This window comes from Thermobia domestica, chromosome 2, assembly GCF_964235325.1.
Source record: "Thermobia domestica chromosome 2, izTheDome1.hap1.1, whole genome shotgun sequence".
Taxonomy (NCBI): domain Eukaryota; kingdom Metazoa; phylum Arthropoda; class Insecta; order Zygentoma; family Lepismatidae; genus Thermobia; species Thermobia domestica.
Window position 1 is genome coordinate 56,068,912 of NC_137455.1, and position 21,312 is coordinate 56,090,223.

General features: G+C 39.2%; 1 protein-coding gene across 1 annotated transcript in view; it reads right to left on the bottom strand.

Annotated features, from left to right (window-relative positions):
• LOC145672458 (peroxisomal N(1)-acetyl-spermine/spermidine oxidase-like) overlaps positions 1-20,611 on the bottom strand; it is a 71,444-nt gene extending 50,833 nt beyond the window's left edge. The window contains exon 1 of the mRNA XM_081741615.1: positions 20,142-20,611. Coding sequence (XP_081597741.1) covers positions 20,142-20,386 — 245 coding nt within the window. The 5' untranslated portion in view covers positions 20,387-20,611. The remainder of the gene's footprint in view (positions 1-20,141) is intronic.
• Positions 20,612-21,312: the final 701 nt, after the last annotated feature.

A 21,312-nucleotide genomic window follows, 5' to 3' on the forward strand; every position in this document is an offset into this window, starting at 1 on the left:
TATGGAAAAAATTGCAAATAATAATAATAATAATAATAATAATAATATTTGAAGTAGAAATAATTACATGAAACTAAAAGAAAGTTTCTTAAGAGAAACATCTTTCTACATAAATCAACACATAAAAGATTTACAAATACTATATGAAAACTCACCGAAACTTTCCGATGAAAACTCACCGATGCTGCTCACAACTTTCCAAAAGCGATGAATCACTTGGAAGAGGAATTCGTTGTCTGTCTACTCTGTCAATATCAATATGATGATTTTTCTTGGCTTTCAATGCTCAAGATTGAGAAAAATCTAGATCATCTGCACCATTTATGCTACGAATATGCAGTAACTAGTCAGAGCATTATGACCACCTACTAAATATCTGGTATCCATCTACTAAATATCTGGTATCCATCTTTGACTCGCAGGACAGCAATAACGCGGCATACCACATCTGCACACACATAAGTTACAGTAAATTCCGCAGTGTGGTCGATGAGCTTGGGTCTTATGTTCAATGACACCTGAAAGATTTTCGATTCAGTTAAGATCGGGTGAGTTTGGAGGCCACTGAAGCAATTGAAATTCATCGCAAAGCTCCTCAAACCACTGCACAATGATGGCCTTGTGACAAGTAGCGCTATCCTGCTGAATTATTCTATTCCCAGCTGGTAATAGGGCTGATATGAGTGAGCGTAAGTGATCAGTAATGATCTGCCTATAGCTAGAAGCTGTCATACCCACACCCAGTACTGGGCTCATGAGTGACAACGTGAAGGTTTCCATAACCATAAGTGAGCTACCATCAGTATGTCATCGCTATGTTCTACGCGTCTCGAGCGGCTATTTCCCTGGAAGACGACGGATTTTGACCCGGCTATCGATGAGATTAAGGTAGAGTATGGTGATTAATCGAACTATGAAATGTTGTGCCATTGCTCTGTGGTCTAATAACGATTGACATGTGCCCATCCGGTTATGCCGTATGGTTAACACATACGGGGCGTCAAGTGCGGAGGCCTATATCTAACAGAATACGGTGAAATGCATGCTCAGACACATTTATGCATTATCCACTGCTGCAGTCCGATAAAATCTGTCATTAATTGTGCACAGATTTTGTCCTATCTTGTTGTACCGACCTCGAAAGTCTATGACGTTCGACATTTTTTATAGGGGTGTGGCCTTCTATTTCTTGTGGTTTGGTTTGCTGATGATTTCACCATCTTTTTCCCAACCTTGAAAGATACTAATCACTGGAGATCGCGACATCGAACAAGTCACGCTGTTTCCGAAATGCATTCCCAGCCGTCTGGCCATCACATCAAGCTCTGATATATCTCCATCCTTCCCCATACAACACACAAGCATTACACTGACTAATCGAGTGAGATCCATGTCACTGTCCAGCGAGAGGTTCTGCTGTTCCCCGTGTCTCTTACGTGAGCCCAACGATTTCGTTCAAAAACTAACGGGTAATCATAATCTATCCTATTGGCTGGTCAGTGTATGTTTTATTGGCTTTTAGTTTACTGCACAGTCGTTCAGATGTTCCCGTCATTATAAAGATCAGATATAGTTGCAACTGCACGTTTTTAATATCATAATTTTAGTATCCTAACTTTATCTTCAGAACTTATTTTGGGCCTCCTTTTGTTCTGGGCCTCCCCGCATTACGGACCCTGCGGGCCCATTAATTACGCCATTGGGAGAACCCTAAGTTCATGATAAGAGTTCAAGTTCCCCACAACAATGACTTTATATGGGAATTGATGATCCATGTAATCTAGGTCAGCCGGTGAGAAAATAACAGGCCGTATGATGTAGATATTGCATAAAGTGATTAGTTGTCCAAAGAAACTCGATCAGCTACAATCTAGAAATCGATGTCACCTGGATGGAATTGGAATTATATTGTCTTGTATTCCAGCTGCCCTCCGCCAGCCACATGACCATCATCTTCCTTGTCATTGCAGTAAACAGTGTAGCTGGAAACGATAGAAGAGCGAGTAGGAAGCAAGGTCAGTTTATTGAAAATAGAAAATGACAGGCTGAATAGTAGTTCGGAAATATTTAAATCTCCATAGTGAGTGGAATTAGGGCTGTTCCGATAATCGAGTAATCGATAACAATTCGATAAAATTTCAAAACCGTTTTATCGATAAAGAATTTTAATTTTATCGAATTATCGAACTTTCGAGACTCCCGAAATGTTCGGGACTCTCAAAGTGTTCGAGGCACTCGAAATGTAGGAAATATTATACAACTTCGAGACACTCGAACTGTTCGAGAATCTCGAATCGTTTGAAAGCAGCAAATACAGAAATATATCAATATGATCGCATTTGTCGAGTCGCTTGAATATTTAGAAAAGTTCGGGATTATCGGAATGTTCGAAAGAAACGATGTATTCAAGGTTATCATAGTTGTATATAATATGTATTACATATATGCAGAGTGTTCATTTTAAAACTTCTCTCCTTAGCAATGTAGTGAAGGAAAAGTTTTTCCCCACAGATCTGTACAAGGTTTAAGCAGTCTGTCAGAAGAGAGAAACAGGAAGAGAAAACATGCATCACCCGAATGGAATTGGAATCCAAGACAAAATTAGTCTACTAATAGTCACTTTGCCGATTGCGCCAATAACGGGGCAGGCAGAAAATAATTTTACATATGATTTCGACAAATACAACTTTGCAATAACTTATCAGATGAAAAATGTTGTTTGAATAGTTTGGCTGCAAGAAGAAATCATTGGAGAGGTGAAGGAACCGAATTGTTCATCACTACTTTTGATAATACCCGAAACTTCGATAATACTCGAAATACTCTTAAATTTCGATAATACTCGAAACTTCGATAATACTCTTAAATTTTGATAATATACGAAACGTCGATAATACTCGAAACTTTGATAATTTCAAATACTCGAACGGTTTCGAGTAACAGATGACAACTAGATAAATTTTCACTCCCGAAGTTCGATAGGTCTTCAGCCTTATCGAACACCCCTAAGTAGAATAGCTATTCATATTCCATTATGTGTTTGGATGAAGAACGACTGAAGGTTTACTATGCTTTCCTTTTTTCCTCTTACTTTTAAAAAGAAGGGAATTATTAAGATCGTCCTCCACCATACCCTCAATCATAAAGGTACTCTATGCGCGGGACTGAGTGATGAGTGTTATGTTTATTTTCTTATCAGAGGATCAAAGGCTGCTGATGCATGTTTCTGTTTCAGTAAAAGTGGTGGGGGTATCAGGCTGAGATTTAACAGATCACTCAACTGCACGATCCGATGTGGTCTTCGTTTCTATACTAGTAGGTTTGCTGGTGTCGATTCACTTATCCACACAATGCTATTCAAGTAATTCATCCTTGGTCTTGGCTTCCGACAAGTTTCGAAGGTTAGAACAAGTAATCACGCCTTTACTGATATTAAGTTGATGATGTGCTTCAACTTGTATTTGGACTGCCCAATGTGGTACATTTTAGCAATAACTTTGATTGTTTGTCATTGAAAGTTTGTTTAAAAATAATTCCATTTCTAAATTTGCGAATATTTCCGTTGGAAAAGCCCCAGTGGCAATATGTTATAGGTGTCTAAGTAGATAAAAATTATTGAAATGTAAAAACTATTGAAAGTAGTGGCAGTTTCTTCCTTTCTGTCTTTAATAACCAAATATCATGGGACATGCTCAACGATCCTTTCCTTGTTTGCTTTCTCTAATTCAATATACAGTATGTGTCTGTTGTTTAAGGGGCTTTGATGCTGTGCCATGATGTGAAAATAATTTTCCACTTCCTCGTCATCGTTCTGGAGGATCAACGAGGCGGACAGGTACTACCTTGTCAGGTAGCTGAGCGACAATTCCAGGCCCAATGTGCGAGAATCCTTAGCCACTTCTATCCTCGCTGATGGGAACTTTTATGAAGATCACCAGCCCACCGACTAATGGCAGAGTCCAAGGTTCAACATGCCATATTCCTAGATTTTCCTTTCATACATCAATCCATCCAGTAGGCTAGGCGACAACAAGCTTCACTCCGCAATTACAAGACCACAGGACAACAAAAATGAGATCCAAGAATCATTTCCGGATCAAATAAATAAACAACATTTTCATTAAAGAAAGTATGAGTTACATCGTTGTTCATGATATTGCCAATAATAGCTTCCGACTTTATTTGAATGTTATGCAGATTATGTCTTCCGGCAGGATAACGCGTGTCCTCATACTGTCAGGACAACTCAGCACGTTCTACGCGGTATATAATATCTACTCTGGCCTGCTAAATCTCCGGATACCAAACTTCACACAGACACCCAGCATCTGTGACTTTATATCTGTCTCAATGGCTGCTTGTTTGGTCCTCATGCTAGTTAGGCATACTGCTTGTCCTACTAACAAGAAGAAAGCAGATTTTGGTAAATGAACTTCGGGACCATCTTTCGCGAGGTAGTAGTGTACATATAAATTATTAAGATTAGAAATTGGAAGAACGCAATACCCGAAAATAGCGGGGGAAAAGAGTCTTAAAATTTCCAACTTGCCGCATATAAGATACGACGCGTAAAGTTACATATTGACGGCGTGGCAGAGTGAGGAGCATAACGGTTCACGCGCAAAGAATCCCGGTTTCGATTTCCGCTCGGGTCCATTTTTTAGTTTTTTGCTTTAACCAATAAAGTAGCCATTTATAACTACAAGTAAAATATCAATCCACTATTATTATGTTCATAATGCATAAAACAATAGAAATGTTCAAATCAGTTGTAAAACCTTTCAATGTTCAATCTTAACTGGCAACAGAATGTAAATTACTCCGTAAATATATTGATATCACGAGTTATATAATTATTGTTACCACAGTCGTTGTGTAAAAAGTTCTATCTGTGGACAGTCTGCGAATTACAAGGAGGATAAGGGGGAATCCCCTTTGGTTATAGCATACATCCAGTTTCCTCCTTATGGTCGGAAGTTCATTTACCAAAGTTTGCTTTCACCTTGTAAGATGAGCAGTTTTTCGAACACTGTGCAATTCGTTCGGGATGTCCCACGGACGCCATGTTGCAATCAATTTTATCTACGATCACCTCATGTACTAACTTTGGGCTAAAACAATAAATTCCTATTAAAATAAGTTTCCATCAGTATTGTGACAAAACGCAGTGAAATGTTCACGCGTAATTGAAATGTTACTTCCTTTAATTTATTATAAATTATATATCAGGAATTGCGTATTCCAAATGTTCTATGACATTTCTTCTCAAATTCTCCTGACAAAATGCTTTCTGCCCCGGAAAACCAACCGCACTTTTAATTGTACTCAATGAATTTGCTCTGAATATGGCCTTGAAAAAAGAGTTTTACAAACTATATACACTTCTTAAACACGAATTAAAATCTTCAGTTTTACGTATCACAGTTATGCCCTATAGGTTGAAGGGGACAAATGTTTAATTAAATTGAATGGTGAAATGAGAATTGAGACGAAACGGGAAGACCCAGGAGAAAATAAAGCGACATGATATTCTGGACTACAACTCTCGTGAAGACACGGTGGCTCAGTGTTAAAGCACTTACCTCTGGTACGTGGAGTCCCTGGTTCATCCCCGGCCAAGTTAGTTTATGGTGAACAACATCGTGCTCGTGGGTTTTCTCAGGGTACTCCCGTTTCCTCCCACTTTCTCAATTCACAATTCTTCAATCATTCACTTGCTTTAATCATCGTCTCCTTTAGCCTTTTCATATATATAATCGTGGGACGTTAAACTCAAAGATTTCAGTTCATTTTATAATTCTCGTGACCTGGGATCGAATTATAGAACCTTCCCACCTGAGACCTCTACTACTGAACTCTATATACTTTTGTACTAGCTATCAATTGTTGATTTGTTGAAATGTTTCAAATATTTTTGTCTCGACTCTCCCTCGCTAAAATGATCTGAGATGTGAGCATCCACAGTAAAGTTAATGCAAAAGTGTAGCATTCGCCGTCAAAGACTGTGAGCGCATGTTTTAGCTTGATTAAATATGCCAAATTTCTGAAACTCCAAATCGGGACATTGTTAATGCCAATATTTTATCAAAAATCTCCTGATAAATTCTCAATTTAACAAGAAAATGAAATGCATTGAAAATGCATTGTGCAGGGTTTTTTTTTCTTTTTTAATTCTTATATAAGATTTAGTAAAACAAATTTAAACTGCATAAATATTAGTATACACAAAGGCAGTATTTTGATTTACAGTACCAAATACTAAATGCAGAAATCAGTCAGAGGTATTTTAGGTCTCAAAATTTGCTGTTCACTAGTCAGATTTGGTGTTCTAATTTCTCAAGTAGTAACTCTCAGGACTTATTTCTGCTTAAATATATACAGGGTGCGGAAAAAGTCCAGCAACGGTCCAATATCTTGCGAACTATAAAGAGCAGCAAAACTAAAATAACACGTGTTAAATAGTTTTGAAAGAGCTATCCAATCACGTCAAACGCAACCAGTGCCGAATCTATAAACAGCAAGACCCCCGGCGCGGGGGGGGGGGGGGGGCAAGGGATTTTAAAGGTCCCCTGCACCTTGTCTGTAAATACTTATTTTTAAAAACACTTGAAAAAGAATGATACTTTCACAAAAGTTTAATTAGGTCTACTTGAACCAATTAATGAGGTACCAGAACTGGCAACGACGGACGATATGACTCTTACTTTCGAGGGGTTTAAAAATATGCTTATCCGCACATTATGCCTCTTGCAAGAATTGGGAAACTGCTGAAGTGATTAAGCAATTTATTGTGAAGTCTTGATCCTGTCAACCAAATGGTCCATTTCCGAAAAATGGAAAGAATAGAATATTTTCCTCTGCAAATTACAAAACAATTACAAAAGCAGGGCAGTCATTGCAAATGAAATGGCTGAATCATTCAAAGAAACTGGATTATGCGTATTGCTTATCATGTTTATGGGCGCCTAGAGGGCAGGGTAGGGTGGGGTGGGGCCCGGGCCCTCTGGCTCACGAAAATGTATACGTAATATAGCAAACCACGTATATTAAATACCAGAAACACTAGACGTAATATAACAAGCATGGAGATGGACCCCCACCTCTAGAAAATTTTCTTCGGGAGCCCCATGGTTATGGTGGTTATTCTACATAAATTATTACAAAATAAATAGAAACATTATTTAAAAAGTAGTAAACAAGGAACACAGACAGCATGATAAGTCATCAATTACCGTTGAGTTCATTTTTCTAGTCGCTGCCTTTACCTAGATTTTTGAGTAGGCCCTAATTCAAATTTTGGTCACACTGTAATTTCTGTGGATGGCAGCACTGAAAAGTCTTCCGATTCATATTTTTGGGTGTAGAATAACATTATTTATTATTGTGGTAAGTTACATTTTATTACCTCATTCCACTTACGAAAAACGGGCAAAAGAAAAATTATGTTTTTCAAAAATATTTAGTAGTCTGCCGCCTTAATGTTTACAATAAACTTCTAGATATTGTGTACAATGAAATAGAGAACTGTTTTACGTCGTTACAGACAATTCTTGGTGAATTTTTATTCATGTTCCTGAAAGTACTTGTGAACCTTTCAAACAAAGAAATTCTACTTAAATCTGAAAAACTACAAAAGACATACCAGCAAGAGATTGGCCCGTCGCTACCATAAGAATTAATTTCCCTTTGCATTGGACTTAGAAACCATATTTCATAAATCACCACTGTTCTTGAATTGGCGGTATTACTATATGTCGAGGTTAATACTATTGCCCCAATTTGGAGCTCCTTCGTGGCTAAGCGGTTAGCGTATGCGCCTTTGGCGTGGGAGACCCGGGTTCGTTTCCCGGCGGGAGCTCATGTGATTCGGATTCCACGTTAATCAGTAGGTCCACGTCTCATATAGCCTCGCTGCTGAACGGGACACTAAACTAAAATCAACTCAACCCCAATTTGTCCTGAAGTTTTGGCTATTCTTGCTTTATTCTTGACTACCCGTTGACTGTGGCTTCCGCTGAAAGGCCATTCTCAGTCTTAAAGAGGATCAAGAGCTCTTTAAAATGTTAAGATGACATCGGAGAGACTTGGGAATATTGGCAATCAACCACGAGAGGGCTTCGACCATTAAAAAGAGAAATCTTATACGGGATTGTAGAAGAAGGAAGGATTTTTGTAAAACGTAAGTATTTGGATCTCTATTCCATAGCAAATGGAACACTAGGAATATTTCACAAAAATGTATTATTAAGAAAAGCATTGAGTACAGAAGGGGCCCTTTAAAAATTTTCTTGCGGGGAGGGGGGGAGCGAAATTTCTAGATCCGGTACTGAACGCAACCTTCTATGCCCACCCCTTTCGGGTTTACGGGGGAACTATAAAATTTTAAATGGGAACCCCTATATCTTATTGCATATTTGGATTCTCCAGAAAAAGTGACAGTGATTTGACCCCAAATTGAAAACAGTGTGTTCGCACGTGGCGCTTGAATCGACGCACAGAAAAAGTTGCATGAAAACGTTACGAAAATGTGACTTGTCAGTCCCGTGGTGTGAGTTTCTACGATTAGTGTATTGGGTCGAGGAATCAGAGGTTCTGAGTGTGATCCCAGTTGAAAGCAATAATTTTTTCTTTTATTTCCCCAAATAAATTCCATATGATTCAACTTCAATTAATATTTTTTTGAAGTTACAAAAAACAAATTTCGATAATTGTTTTGCAAACTAGCTTTACGAAATAGTTCTTAGTAAAAGGGTTATTACGGTTAGAGTTCATAGGGTTATTTACAACAAAAACAAACCATTTTTATCGCCATTTGGTTTTCTTGCAAATTCATTATTTTTTTATCAAAGTTAAAATGTATGAATTCATTATTTGGGTATAAAAAAATCACATAAAAATGTTACTCTGTGCGAGAATCGAACTCACGACCTCTGATTCAGGAGTCTAGTACTCTAACCGCATGGCCACAGAGTACGATACTGAGAGGCAGCATTTTCATAACGTTTTGTCGCCCCCCTTTTTTTGCTGTGTCGATTCAAGCGCCATCCGTGAAGGTACTGTTTTCAATTATAGGTCAAATTACTGTCATTTTTTCTGCAGAATCCAAATATGCAATAAGAAATGGGAGTTCCCATTTACAATTTTAAAGTTACCTCCGTAAGTTCGAAAGGGGTGGGGATAGGGGGTTGCTTTTGAAATAATTGGATAGCTTTTTCAAAACTATTTAACACGCTCTCTCGCTTAGCTACAGCTGAACCCTTATTGGCTCAACGCGTGGGTGTGAGCTTTAGTTCGCATTTTTGCCACGGCTCAAGACATTTTGGTAGCACTATATTTTCACATCCATAATACGCGGAGGAAAGGAAGGAAGAACTACCACACATTATTCAGGCTTATACTTTTCATTTGAATGAACCTTTCTCATAAAGCACTTATTGTTCTTTATTTTATTAAAGAATTCACTGCAAGTCATTACAAGGTTAATTTTGCAGAGCATTAGTCCTCTTACGTTGACTTTTCCAGCAAACTTCTCTATGGAGAAAACGATAGAAGTTGATAACTTCGCGACTAGAAACTAAATTTCTTCGTCTGACTAGGGCTAGACTCAAAATTGGCCGGGACAACCCCGCAAAACAGGAACTGTCCCGATCAAACCGGGACATCTGGCAAGGCTAAGCTTAGTGATCCACAAAGAACATACGAATTTGTACTTCTTATCTTCCTTTTATTGATTCTTCTCTTTATCATTATCAAAATTTTTAATATAACTACTGCAAATTTACGTGGTCATATTAAAAATAGTTTACGTGGTCATATTAAAAATTATACGCAGTGGTCGAACTGAGACGGTATGCGGTGGTATGCCATACCGCCTCTGGTTTTTCAGTGATCAAGACATACCATCACTGGAGATTAGATGCTAAATACCTTTAATAAATCCATTTTATACACAGTAATTGACGAATAGCTTTGCACATAAAAAAGATTTTATTTCATCTAGAAATAATTTCTAAGTTGATAATACCGACATTTTTTGTTACCTTTTTCCTGCCTTTTGTTTTTAAAGTAAGACGTCCTCAAAGAAGTTCATCTAGTGTATATTTTGATGTGCCACATCAATTGTTTCTTTCTTATGTATGTGTGTGTCTTCTTGCCTTAAGGTAGGTTTAAAGGAACAAATTTTGCCGATAGATGTCACTACGGTCTTCGTATCTCTCTCATGTATTTTTTTACCTTTCACGAAAATTCACGAATTTTCTTACAAATTTCAAATTTCAAATCTTTAGAGAAGGAACTTCATAACCTATCGAAGGCAAAAATCCGTGCTGATTTGTTATTTAGAATTTTCTTCATTATTGAAACATAATATGGTTAAATAATTGGATTTTCAATCTCAACAATTAAGTCATTTCAACAATGAAGAAAATTCTAAATTTAAAAAATCGGCACGGATTGTTGCCTTCAATAGGTTATGAAGTTCCTTCTCTAAAAATTTGAAGACTCTAGACTGAAATTTGTACGAGAAATCGTAAATTTTCGGGAAAGATAAAAAATACATGAGAGAGATACTAGGACTGTAGTCACATCTATCGGCAAAACTAGTCCCTTTATACCAATCTTAACGCATATAAATGTCGTGTTTTGAGCATGGGCGGATTTAGGGATTACCTGCTGTAGGGCGAATCTTCCGGGGGCTTGCAATATGTCTGAGAGTTTTCCCGCAGGAAATTGTTACCGGTAATATAAAAACTCGTTTTTTGAGCATTTTCGGGTATAATTTTCTATAACACAACATAGGGGAATATTTTTTTTATTTTTTCCCCCCAGAAAGTTGTTGGTAGGGGATCAAAGTTTCTCCATGCCCCCCACCCCCATCCCCACCCGTAACTACAGAGATAATCTCCAATGGTTTTCAGTCGTTGTAGAAATAGAAATGCAATCTTTTAGGTAACATACCCTCACTGTATTTCAATATTTAGGTAGCTGATATGTCGAGTCAAAATCATAATAAAAGACCGCCTCTGCTTTTTTTCCACTTCGAATACCGGTACTGTTTATACGTATACATGTCTATACTTACAAAGATAAACCAGACATAAAATTGAAGCAAATATAAATAAGAGAAGAATGCAGACACAGGGCAAAGTCAAACTCAGTACAAATTCTTCATTTCCCAAGTTCAGAAAACAATGACTATGTGAGCAATGAAATTCTATATCTACATATAAACAAATTGTATTTGCATTATTTATCTTCTTCAAGAATGGTGAGTAACCCTTGACCTATGATCGTTTACTGTTGTCAGCAATCTTTCACAGTAGCCGGAAGTTTGAGTTAGCAGAGAAAAAAATTTGTAACATAATATTTTGTACAGTCATTATTCTAAGAAGGTATTTATCACACTAACTTCTTTTCTCAAAGCTCCAGAGAATGAATCGATTTTATTTTAATGAAATGAAATGTTTCAGTTTAACATCCCATGTTTATACCTTTTAGTCCAAGAGAGATGATGATTAAGGCAAGTGAATGATAATGGAAGAATTTGTAGAATGAGAATGTAGAAGGAAACGAGAGTACCCCGAGAAAACCCATGGACACGATGTTATCCACTACAAATTTCTTTGACTGGGGATCGAACCAAGAAACCCACGCACCAGAGGTAAGCATTCTACCACTGAGCCACCGTCTCAGAAATTTTCTCTTCTCGTCTCAAAAATTTTCTTAACACGTTTCCTAATTTATGTTCAAAAATTAATGGTCTGATTATTATTTAAAATCTTAATTCCATCTAAAGATATGCCACATTGACTTGATCCCTAGTCTTTCGTTGCAAGCGCTGCTATCCACTGAAGGAATTCCACTCGTTTTCTCTCGCTTAGCAACAGCTGAACCCTTATTGGCTCAACGCGTGGGTGTGTGAGGGTGTGAGCTTTAGTTCGCATTTTTGCCACGGCTCAAGACATTTTGGCAGCACAATAGAAGCTATCAGAATCCTTACGCGTCTCGAGAGGTCCATGAAAAGTGCGGTATAACAACATTGAAACTATCTTTATTATTGGAGAATATATTGTGTAAGGCCTTTACACGTTGATTATGCTCTACATTGTGTTCGAATAATTGCTTTATGCACTTATAGTTTCTGTACTATGAATTATGTAACACTAAAACAAGGTTTGAGATATAAGATTTTGGTGAATTAGTGTTGTCAACGAGATTCGTGAAATGTTTCGTCTCGTCGTGAGTTTAAAAACGTATACTTGTTATTTTAATCTCGTTTTCGAGATGTCTCGTGGGCAAAATTACCTCCATGTGATCATATACATGTATTTATGTCTAGTCTTTCGGGATATAGTAGTTCCCGAAGGAGCAGGACGCTCATACTTTTAGGGATTATTCATTGAGTGTGTAAGAACTTACAAAGGGGGTAACAAAGCGACTTTTATTTAGTTATCGACTGATACGAAAATAAATAAGAACGTACTTGTACTTTATATCTGCATGTGTGATATTAAACGCTTGCAGGGACATGGGTTTAGAAGTAAATGCAGAGAAAACTAAATACATGGAAGTGCGTCGGGAACGTAATACGGCAAATTGTGGAGGCGTTAAAATATTAAATAATGCCTTTGATAAAGTGGATACTTTCAAATATTTAGGATCAATATTAACAGACGAAAATCATATTCACGAAGAAATTAAATGTCGACTAAAAGCAGGGAATTCGTGTTACTATTCGGTTCAAAATCTCTTGTTGTCGCGAATCCTGTCGAGGAATTTGAAGCTTAAAATATATAAAACGATAATCATGCCTGTTGTTCTGTATGGTTGTGATAGTGCTCTCAACGGGTCGGGTTGAAGACCGACCCGACCCGACCCGACCCGAATTGACTGACCCGACCCAATGACCCGACCCGTGATCCGACCTGATTGACCCGACCCGACAACCCGACCCGAGCTGACCCGACCCGAGCTGACCCGATTGACCCGACCCGACAACCCGACCCGAGCTGACCCGACCCGACAACCCGACCCGAGTGACCCGACCCGAGCTGACCCGACTGACCCGACCCGACAACCCGACCCGAGTTGACCTGACCCGACCCGACCCGTAACCCGACCCGAGCTGACCCGATCCGAGCACTATGGTCACAACACTTGGTGAACACCAAAATGCACTCCCATTGGGAATTGAACCCGGACCACGTGTACCGAAGTCTTACACGTTAACCACTAGCTAGATCAAGCGGGGATTTGTATATGCATCTTAATGAATATTTGGCACTTTTGAGGTTTGGTTATTTCTTTTTATAACTGATACCAATGTCCGACGTGTGAGAAATTTATTTTTATTTTTATTTTTTATTTATTTATTTATTTATTTATTTTTATTTTATTTTTTTTCTTTAGTTCTATGTGACGAAATTTTTATTCAAGGTCAGTGTTCTCACCTGCTGGGACGGCAGGGCGTCTTCTCGGAAGGCAGTAGCAAGAGTCTCTTGGCGGAGACAAAAGGAAATCGTTTAACTACAATGATAAGGGTTGAGGAAACAGGAGAACACCTGCGATTTTTTTCCAACCCTTCAACTTTCATTCCAAAATAGGTTCTTATGATTCCGGGACCCGTACCACTTTGATTTTTCTTTCTCGGTAATTAAAACGTATTTTACAGTATATATAGTTGCACGTAAGAAGATACATAATATGAATTTAAAAATACAGGTTGATATTTAATTATAAAGTACTAATTTTATTTCATCACTTTCAGCCCAACAAATGAAATTCAAACAATTCTCTCCCTAGGTCTTGGTCATCAATACTGCGTCTTATTCTTTGTCTTGCAGTCAAGTCTTGGTCCTGCATTTCGTAGTCTTGGTGATCTTTCATGCTATACAAGAGTCAAGAATGCTCACCTCATCGGTACAAATGAAGACCAAGTGTGATTTTGATTATGGTATTTCATACTATACGGAAAGCTAGAAAATACGCTCATCGCTACTTGGTGATCACCAAAACAAGGCCAAGAGCAAGATTACTATGCAATTCGTCTTGCATATCCAATCTTTATCTTGTTCTTCTATCGATGTCCTTGGGCTTGGTGAAATAAAATGAAATATTCACTTTAAGCAGGGGTGTAGCCAGCAGGTTCGTGTAGGAAGGGCCCGTCGTTTTTGAGGGGGGGCTACAATGTACAAAGCAAAAAATGTGTTGCTGCTAGTGTTTTTCAGGCCTAAAAGAAAGGAAATTTATTATTTTATTTTATTTATTATTATTATTATTATTATTATTATTATTATTATTATTATTATTATTATTATTATCCATAAATTATATTCAAGATAGTTTTTATTATGCTTAATCAAGAACTACTGCCCGGAACCAAACGCTATACTTTTGTGCATAACTATAAAGATAACCAGAAAGTTCTGTCCCTTTTCGTGGAGGTCTGTGTTCAATTGGACCTCACACCGTGAGTTGAATGCGAGTGGAGATAAGGCGAACGTCAGTTGTTGGTGTGGGTATATCCAACATACTACCTGGTTGTGGCAATTCAGATACACAGTGAACTTGCGTAAAGACAGAGGGAACATGGGACATCCACAGAGCGTCATAAGAGCATGTATGCTGAACGAGTTCAAATGGAGGTCAAACGCCGCTGTAGCGGGACAGAAAATATGCCAGGCCTTTGTTGAGGGTGTCGTGACGACGCGGACAGTGCAGCGATGGTTTAACCAGTTTAGGGTCGATGACCAAACACCCGAAAACACCACATGCCAGAAGACCAACACATGTACAAAGAGGAACTGGGACTACAATTCAGTGTGTGGAGAAACCATTCGGCAGCACATCCATCAAGTTGGGAAGCACTACAAGTTGGGTCTCACATGTTTTGACTCCGGGCCAGAAGGCAACGCGGCAGTCGCATGGGTTTATTTACTGTTTCGGAGCCATTTCTGGACAGGGCGTTGACATGTGATAAAAAGTGGGTCCTATACGAAGCTCCACGGCGCCGTCATCATTGGTTAGCATCCCATGAACCGATTTCAAAACAGCCGCAACCAGCACTGTACCAGAAAAAGGTCCTTCTGTGTGTTTGGTGCATCGTGCATCGGGAACTGCTACCAGCTGGTCAGAGTATCAATGCAACTGTGTAGTGTCAGCATTTGAGCTGTGCTCAACAAAAACTCAAAACTCTGGAGCCATCACTTCTGAATTGCAAATGGGTCCTCGTTTACGGGACAACGCTAAGTCCCACGTGGCTAGGATGACTCAGGACACCATTCTCCGCCTTGGATGGGAAACAATATTGCAACCACTATATTCCCCGGGTATTGCACCGTCCGATTATTACCTGTTCCATTCTTTGGACAGTCACCTTAGAGGCCGCCAATTCAAATCCCTAGTAAAAGTCCAAAATGCACCTGATACCTTCTTCGTTTCACGGCCCACCAACTTCTACCGCGATGAATTCCATGGCCTTCCAGAACGTTTTCAGAAGGTCGTCGATGTTGATGGGGACTATTTTTGATCTTCCAGGTTAGGTGACGTATCGATGTTCGAAGGTGGTGGGTGAAAAAGCAACAAAACTTTTCTTGGTTACCTTTTTATTTAAATTTAAGACCTTGTATACAGAACCTATGTACACGAGATTGATTTTCTTTAAATTTCACTTAATTTCTTTATAGTTTCCTGACAAAAATATTTATTTATTATTCGTGACTAAAAAAAAAAAAAAAACAATTATTTTATTACACTGAGTAGAAATAAAAGAGAGCGAATGAAATCCAAACTGAATAAAAACATTGTTTCTCACCAAATTTTCCATTCTCTGTCTTTTAAAATACTTTTTAAAGCATATAAAAATATAATGTACTTACAAATCAGTTTAGTACCTTTGTTTTATGGCTGTATTTATAATACCTATTTAAAATGTTTGTCTTTAAACTGTCAAATATAAATCGCAGTAAATTGTGTAATCTGCTGTCACAAAAATGTATCCTATTTTTTGATCGGTATGGAAAAACAATATTTCTCCATACTATTTTACCGTAAATTATTAATTGTCAATAACATTGTTGCTTTTAAATGAAGCAAGCGAGATAATTTTACTATGATGCTTTTAAAGCTGGTCATTTGGGGGGGGGGGCAGGAAACCATTTTGGGGGACTGGACCCGATGGCCCCCCCTTGGCTACACCCCTGAGTTTAAGGTCCCTCGATTCTGCTTCGAGGCTAAGAGAGATGGTGACCATGAAAAATGAATGAAATGGTGGAATAAAGAAAGTGGGAGGAAACAGGAGAACCCAGAGAAAACCCACTACACGGCGTTTCTCCACCACAAAGCCTACTTAACACAAGCTGGGATCGAACCATGGACACCATGCACCAGAGATGAATTCTCTACCACTGAGCTACCGCGGCCCTGCTTGGGCTTGGTCGTCCATATCCAATCTTTCTTTTGGCCTTGCTTAAACAACTTCTAGTTTTGTTCTTAATCCAGACTCCATATTGGCGTAGATATTAATATTACAGTCGATTGGTAAAATCAATCTTCCACATTTTAAAATTAAAGTACACACAAGTACAAAAATAAGCATTTACCATAAAAACACTAGCTGCAAGTGTTCAAAATACATTTATGGCTTCTATAAAATAAATTGAAAATTGCTATTTTTAATTAGGCAGCTAGTGTAAAACAGCAGTTTTCGACTCCAGCCGAGTTTAAGCTCAACCTAAACTTAGTTGACCAAAGTGAACTGACCCGACTGACCCGACCCGACTGACCCGACCCGATAACCCGAACCGACTGACCCGACCCGAGCTGACCCGATTGACCCGACCCGAGCTGACCCGACTGACCCGACCCGATAACCCGACCCGAGCTGACCCGACTGACCCGACCCGACAACCCGACCCGAGCTGACCTGACCCGACCCGACCCGTAACCCGACCCGAGCTGACCCGACTGACCCGACCCGATAACCCGACCCGAGCTGACCCGACTGACCCGACCCGACAACCCGACCCGAGCTGACCTGACCCGACCCGACCCGTAACCCGACCCGAGCTGACCCGACTGACCCGACCCGACAACCCGACCCGAGCTGACCTGACCCGACCCGAGCTGACCCGACCCGACTCGGGTCGGGTCGGGTCAACCCGACCCGTTTGAGAGCACTAGTTGTGAAACATGGTCGCTTACTCTGAGGGAAGAACATAGACTGAAAGTATTTGAGAACAGGATCCTGAGAAGAATATTCGGACCCAAGAGGAACGAGAATGGGGAATGGCGGAAGCTTCATAACGAGGAACTACATAGATTATACGGTTTACCCAACGGTCGTCAAGTCTAGGAGGCTTAGGTGGGCAGGTCATGTAGCTAGAATGGAAGAAGGTAGAAACGCTTTCAAAGTCTTGACTGGTAGACCCATAGGAAAACGACCATTAGGAAGACCTACGCGCAGATGGGAGGACAATATTAAGATGGATCTCGCAGAGATAGGAATACAAAGTAGAAACTGGATCCAATTAGCTAAGGATAGAAGTCAGTGGAGAGCTTTTGTGAACGCGGCACTGAACCTCCGGGTTCCATAGACCATAGAGTTAGTTAGTTAGTTAGTTAGTGTAGAGCCCTTGTACTTTATCTATGATTATGTGTGGGGGGGGGGATTTAACGCATATCGCATGTCTTGTGCACATGGATACTTCTTACTATTGCACTACGTAGAACATTTATGGTATTTCATGTAGAAGTGGTAATAGAACACAGAAGAAACGCAGATCAGGAGGTTCTCATGTATACTATTACAGTCTTTCGACTTATTTTTCCACTGTATGGAAATAACATTATAAAATACGCTTCTTCGCTTATACTAGCTGGCTTACTTTTTAACTTTTCGTCGAGGTTGTTCCTTGTCTTTGTTCCTGAGTATTTAAAATAATATAAAGAAAAAGGTGAGCTATGCGACGACTCAAACTCTCTTGACCTTACAAGGATGTGGCCTTATGCAGAGTCGTTCTGACGCGTGATTAGTGCCATACTAACGAGTTCGATTAACATATGTTTCCTGCAATAGTCAGGCCGTAAGTACGACGTTAATCATACGTCAAAACGACTCTGCATAAGGCCTTCTGTGAATAGCTACGCTGTATGAGACTAACATTTCATCTAGTGATGAGGTTCTAAAGGACTGTTGCCATGACAGGGATTTTAAACAGTCAATTAACTTTTGGATAAAAGTCGTATACGGTACTAGAACAACATGTTTAAATAAAAGGGAACGGAGTGTTCCTGGAGATTAGAATCATTGATTAGGATGTGGATAATGGATCTTAGGAAAATGAATGATGGATCTTATGGACTTCCACTGTAGTATTTCTGGCCTTTTAGACCAAAAAATAAATAAAATTTTCAGTTTTACGTCTCCTGTGAAACTGAATATGATTTTGACCAAATTGGTAGATTGAGAATATGGAAGGAAACGGGAGAACCTACAAAAAAACACGATATTGTACACCATAACCTCACTCCGACTGGGATCGAACTAGGGACACCCAGCACCAGAGGTGGGCACTCTGTCATTTAAACACTGGTACCTTTCTTTTTAAGCTGGAATACACTATTTCTTGGCTCAAGTAAGCTCTCTTTACCTTATGATATAAAGATTGAAAAATATACACGGTGGCCCAAAAGTAGGTATACACCCCTGCTTTGATCAAGTATAACATCCTAGCTTACAGGTTTATTTGCTTCGGCTATTCCGAGCTTAATAAGTAAAAAGACGTTAAGAACAAATAAAGATACTAAGTCTTCCTGATGGATAACAATAAGAAATAATATAAAGCAATGAGTTGAGTGTATATCTACTTTTGGGCCACCCTGTATATTCCCATCAACATAGGCGCAGCTAGAGGGGGTCATGTCTTCCCTAGAACACTATTAGCTCCCCTAGAATACTATTAGATCACAGATAAGTTAATTCAATTCTCATAAGTACGGAGCAACACCCCACTCCCCGACGAAAAATATTCTAATTATTGCAATGCCCACAAGGAATCGAACTGTATATTACGAACACTACACGCACTAACTTTTCAGATGGCCACTCTTCATCCTACGATTCTCGCTTAATTAAAAATATTTATTGGAAAATCACACCGTAGTTTAACGTGATTTAAAAAAAAATATATTAAATAAAATCTTTAACGTATCCTAGTTATGACATTCAGTGTAAATTAAATGAAATCTGGCTAAAGGAGACGACGATGATGCGAAATGAATGAAATGGGAGGAAACGCGAGAATCTCGAGAAAACTCACGCATATGGTGTTTGTCCACCACAAAGCTCACGTGGCACAAGCTGGAATCGAACCAAGGACCCTATGCACCAGAGGTGAACCGCTCTGAGTCACCGTGGCCCCCATTCAGGGTAGAGACAGATGATAAGCACAAGGGATTTAGGATTTAGATTTCTTGGCTTTCAGCATCTAACACGATTTGAGGGATGACGTCCCTCAGCGAGCACACAATCCGAGGAAAGGGAAGGAAGAAAGGATTCGGGAAGGAAGGAAGCGGCCTGGGACCTATAAGTTAGATACCACCCCGACATTTGCCTGGTGTGAATGAGGAAAACCCAGGAAAACGTCATTGAGGGTGGCTGGCCTAGCGTTTTACACTTTTTCGACCGAGTGCCCCAACGGGAATCGAACCCGGGACCGCTCGATGATAAGCACAAGTGAATGACTACAGAAGAATAGGTGGAATGATAATGCTAGAGAAACAGTGTCTTCAGTTTTCTTGGTCTAGGGTCGAAGCGAGATTACTAGGCACGTGGGCGCTCTACCACTGAGCTAATAATGTGTTGACACTTCCGACATTGAAACGAAAACCCTCTTATTTGTTCATATACTGTTTACTTCATTGATTTTACCTCCCTTGCGCCCAATTAAGGGGAAAAAAGGGGAAACTACCTGCACAGCTCAGTCCCTTGAAAGTACAGCAACGACACTGTAGTCAATTACAGTGAACAAGTAGTGATCAACAGCAGTAAGCATAACCAACTGACATTGAACTAAAATCCCAATAGTTTTAATTATGCAAAAAAGGAGAAACATGATGAATCTACAGGAATCACTTTTACTTACCTTGAAAAAAGCGCGAACAGCCATATATGAAGGAAGTAAAACGTCGTAGTTCGTGCGATGAGAAAACTTGGATCCATTGTATCCGCTTCAACAACTATTGTCACGAAACTTGTCATGGCCCAGAAGTTCGATACGTCCTTCTGCCTGGCAGCCACTAACTTCACTCCACTCACTTTGCACTTTTGCTCTAACGGTGTGTTGCTCACTCGTCTGTGACGGAGTAATTTCAAGGTCTTGGTTATCATGGAACAGCGAAAACTGTCTTCTTTTAAAAAAAGAACCACTGATGGGATGGGGAGAAAAAGATGGCTTTTTCTTTCTTTTTAAATAACAAAAATTCTTTCGTGGGCGTTGTCGCAGAACGTATTCAACTTGTAACTCCCATGTATAAAATGTTTTTATTCTTTCCTCAAGTCTTTTCACCTCTGTGCTGCCTCCTCGACTGCTGAGCGGTCATTCATAAGTTCTTTTGTGTTTCGACACTGAGTTTGTTTACATATACGCAGCAGGAATATTCATTAGTTACATTCATGTGTGAACGTTCCAAGGGAAAATGTGAAAAGGAAAACATATTTTTAACGTCTGTAAAGACAGAAATTTTCTTGACAAGTATTTATGCTCATTAAAACCAAGCGTGTCGGTCTCGGGTTAACAAAAGTCCTAAGTTCAAATCCCGTCCTCCTGTCAAATAACATATTCTTACAACTTTCACTTAGTTACGACGAGGTGAATGTACTAAGCATGTAAAGTATATTGACATCTAAAGTCTGCAGTCATGTGTTCATACTTTTTACAAATTTTGTTTTGCTTGTTTAGAAATTATGATCGAGGAGAGTACATTTGCTTCTTTGTAGTCAAACAGCTAGCGTGAGTGCTTTCAGTGCGTGTGGTTCTGGGTTCGATTCCTAGTGGTGATTACTTTGAATAAAAATGCCCAGTGGCGTAAGTAACAGGCTCGAATTGCGGAAGATCCTATAATAAAAGGGAGCCCATGTAAGTTTCGAAAATTAACTTAATGATGTTCCAATGTTAAAATTCAGTTTTCACGTTTCATATTATTTCACTCTTTTCTCTCAATGTTGTTCTATAGAATAATATTTTTAGGTTATTGCTTAAAATGCAATTTAATTTCCGCGACTGCGCTGTATAGAGTCTGAAACAATAAACAGAA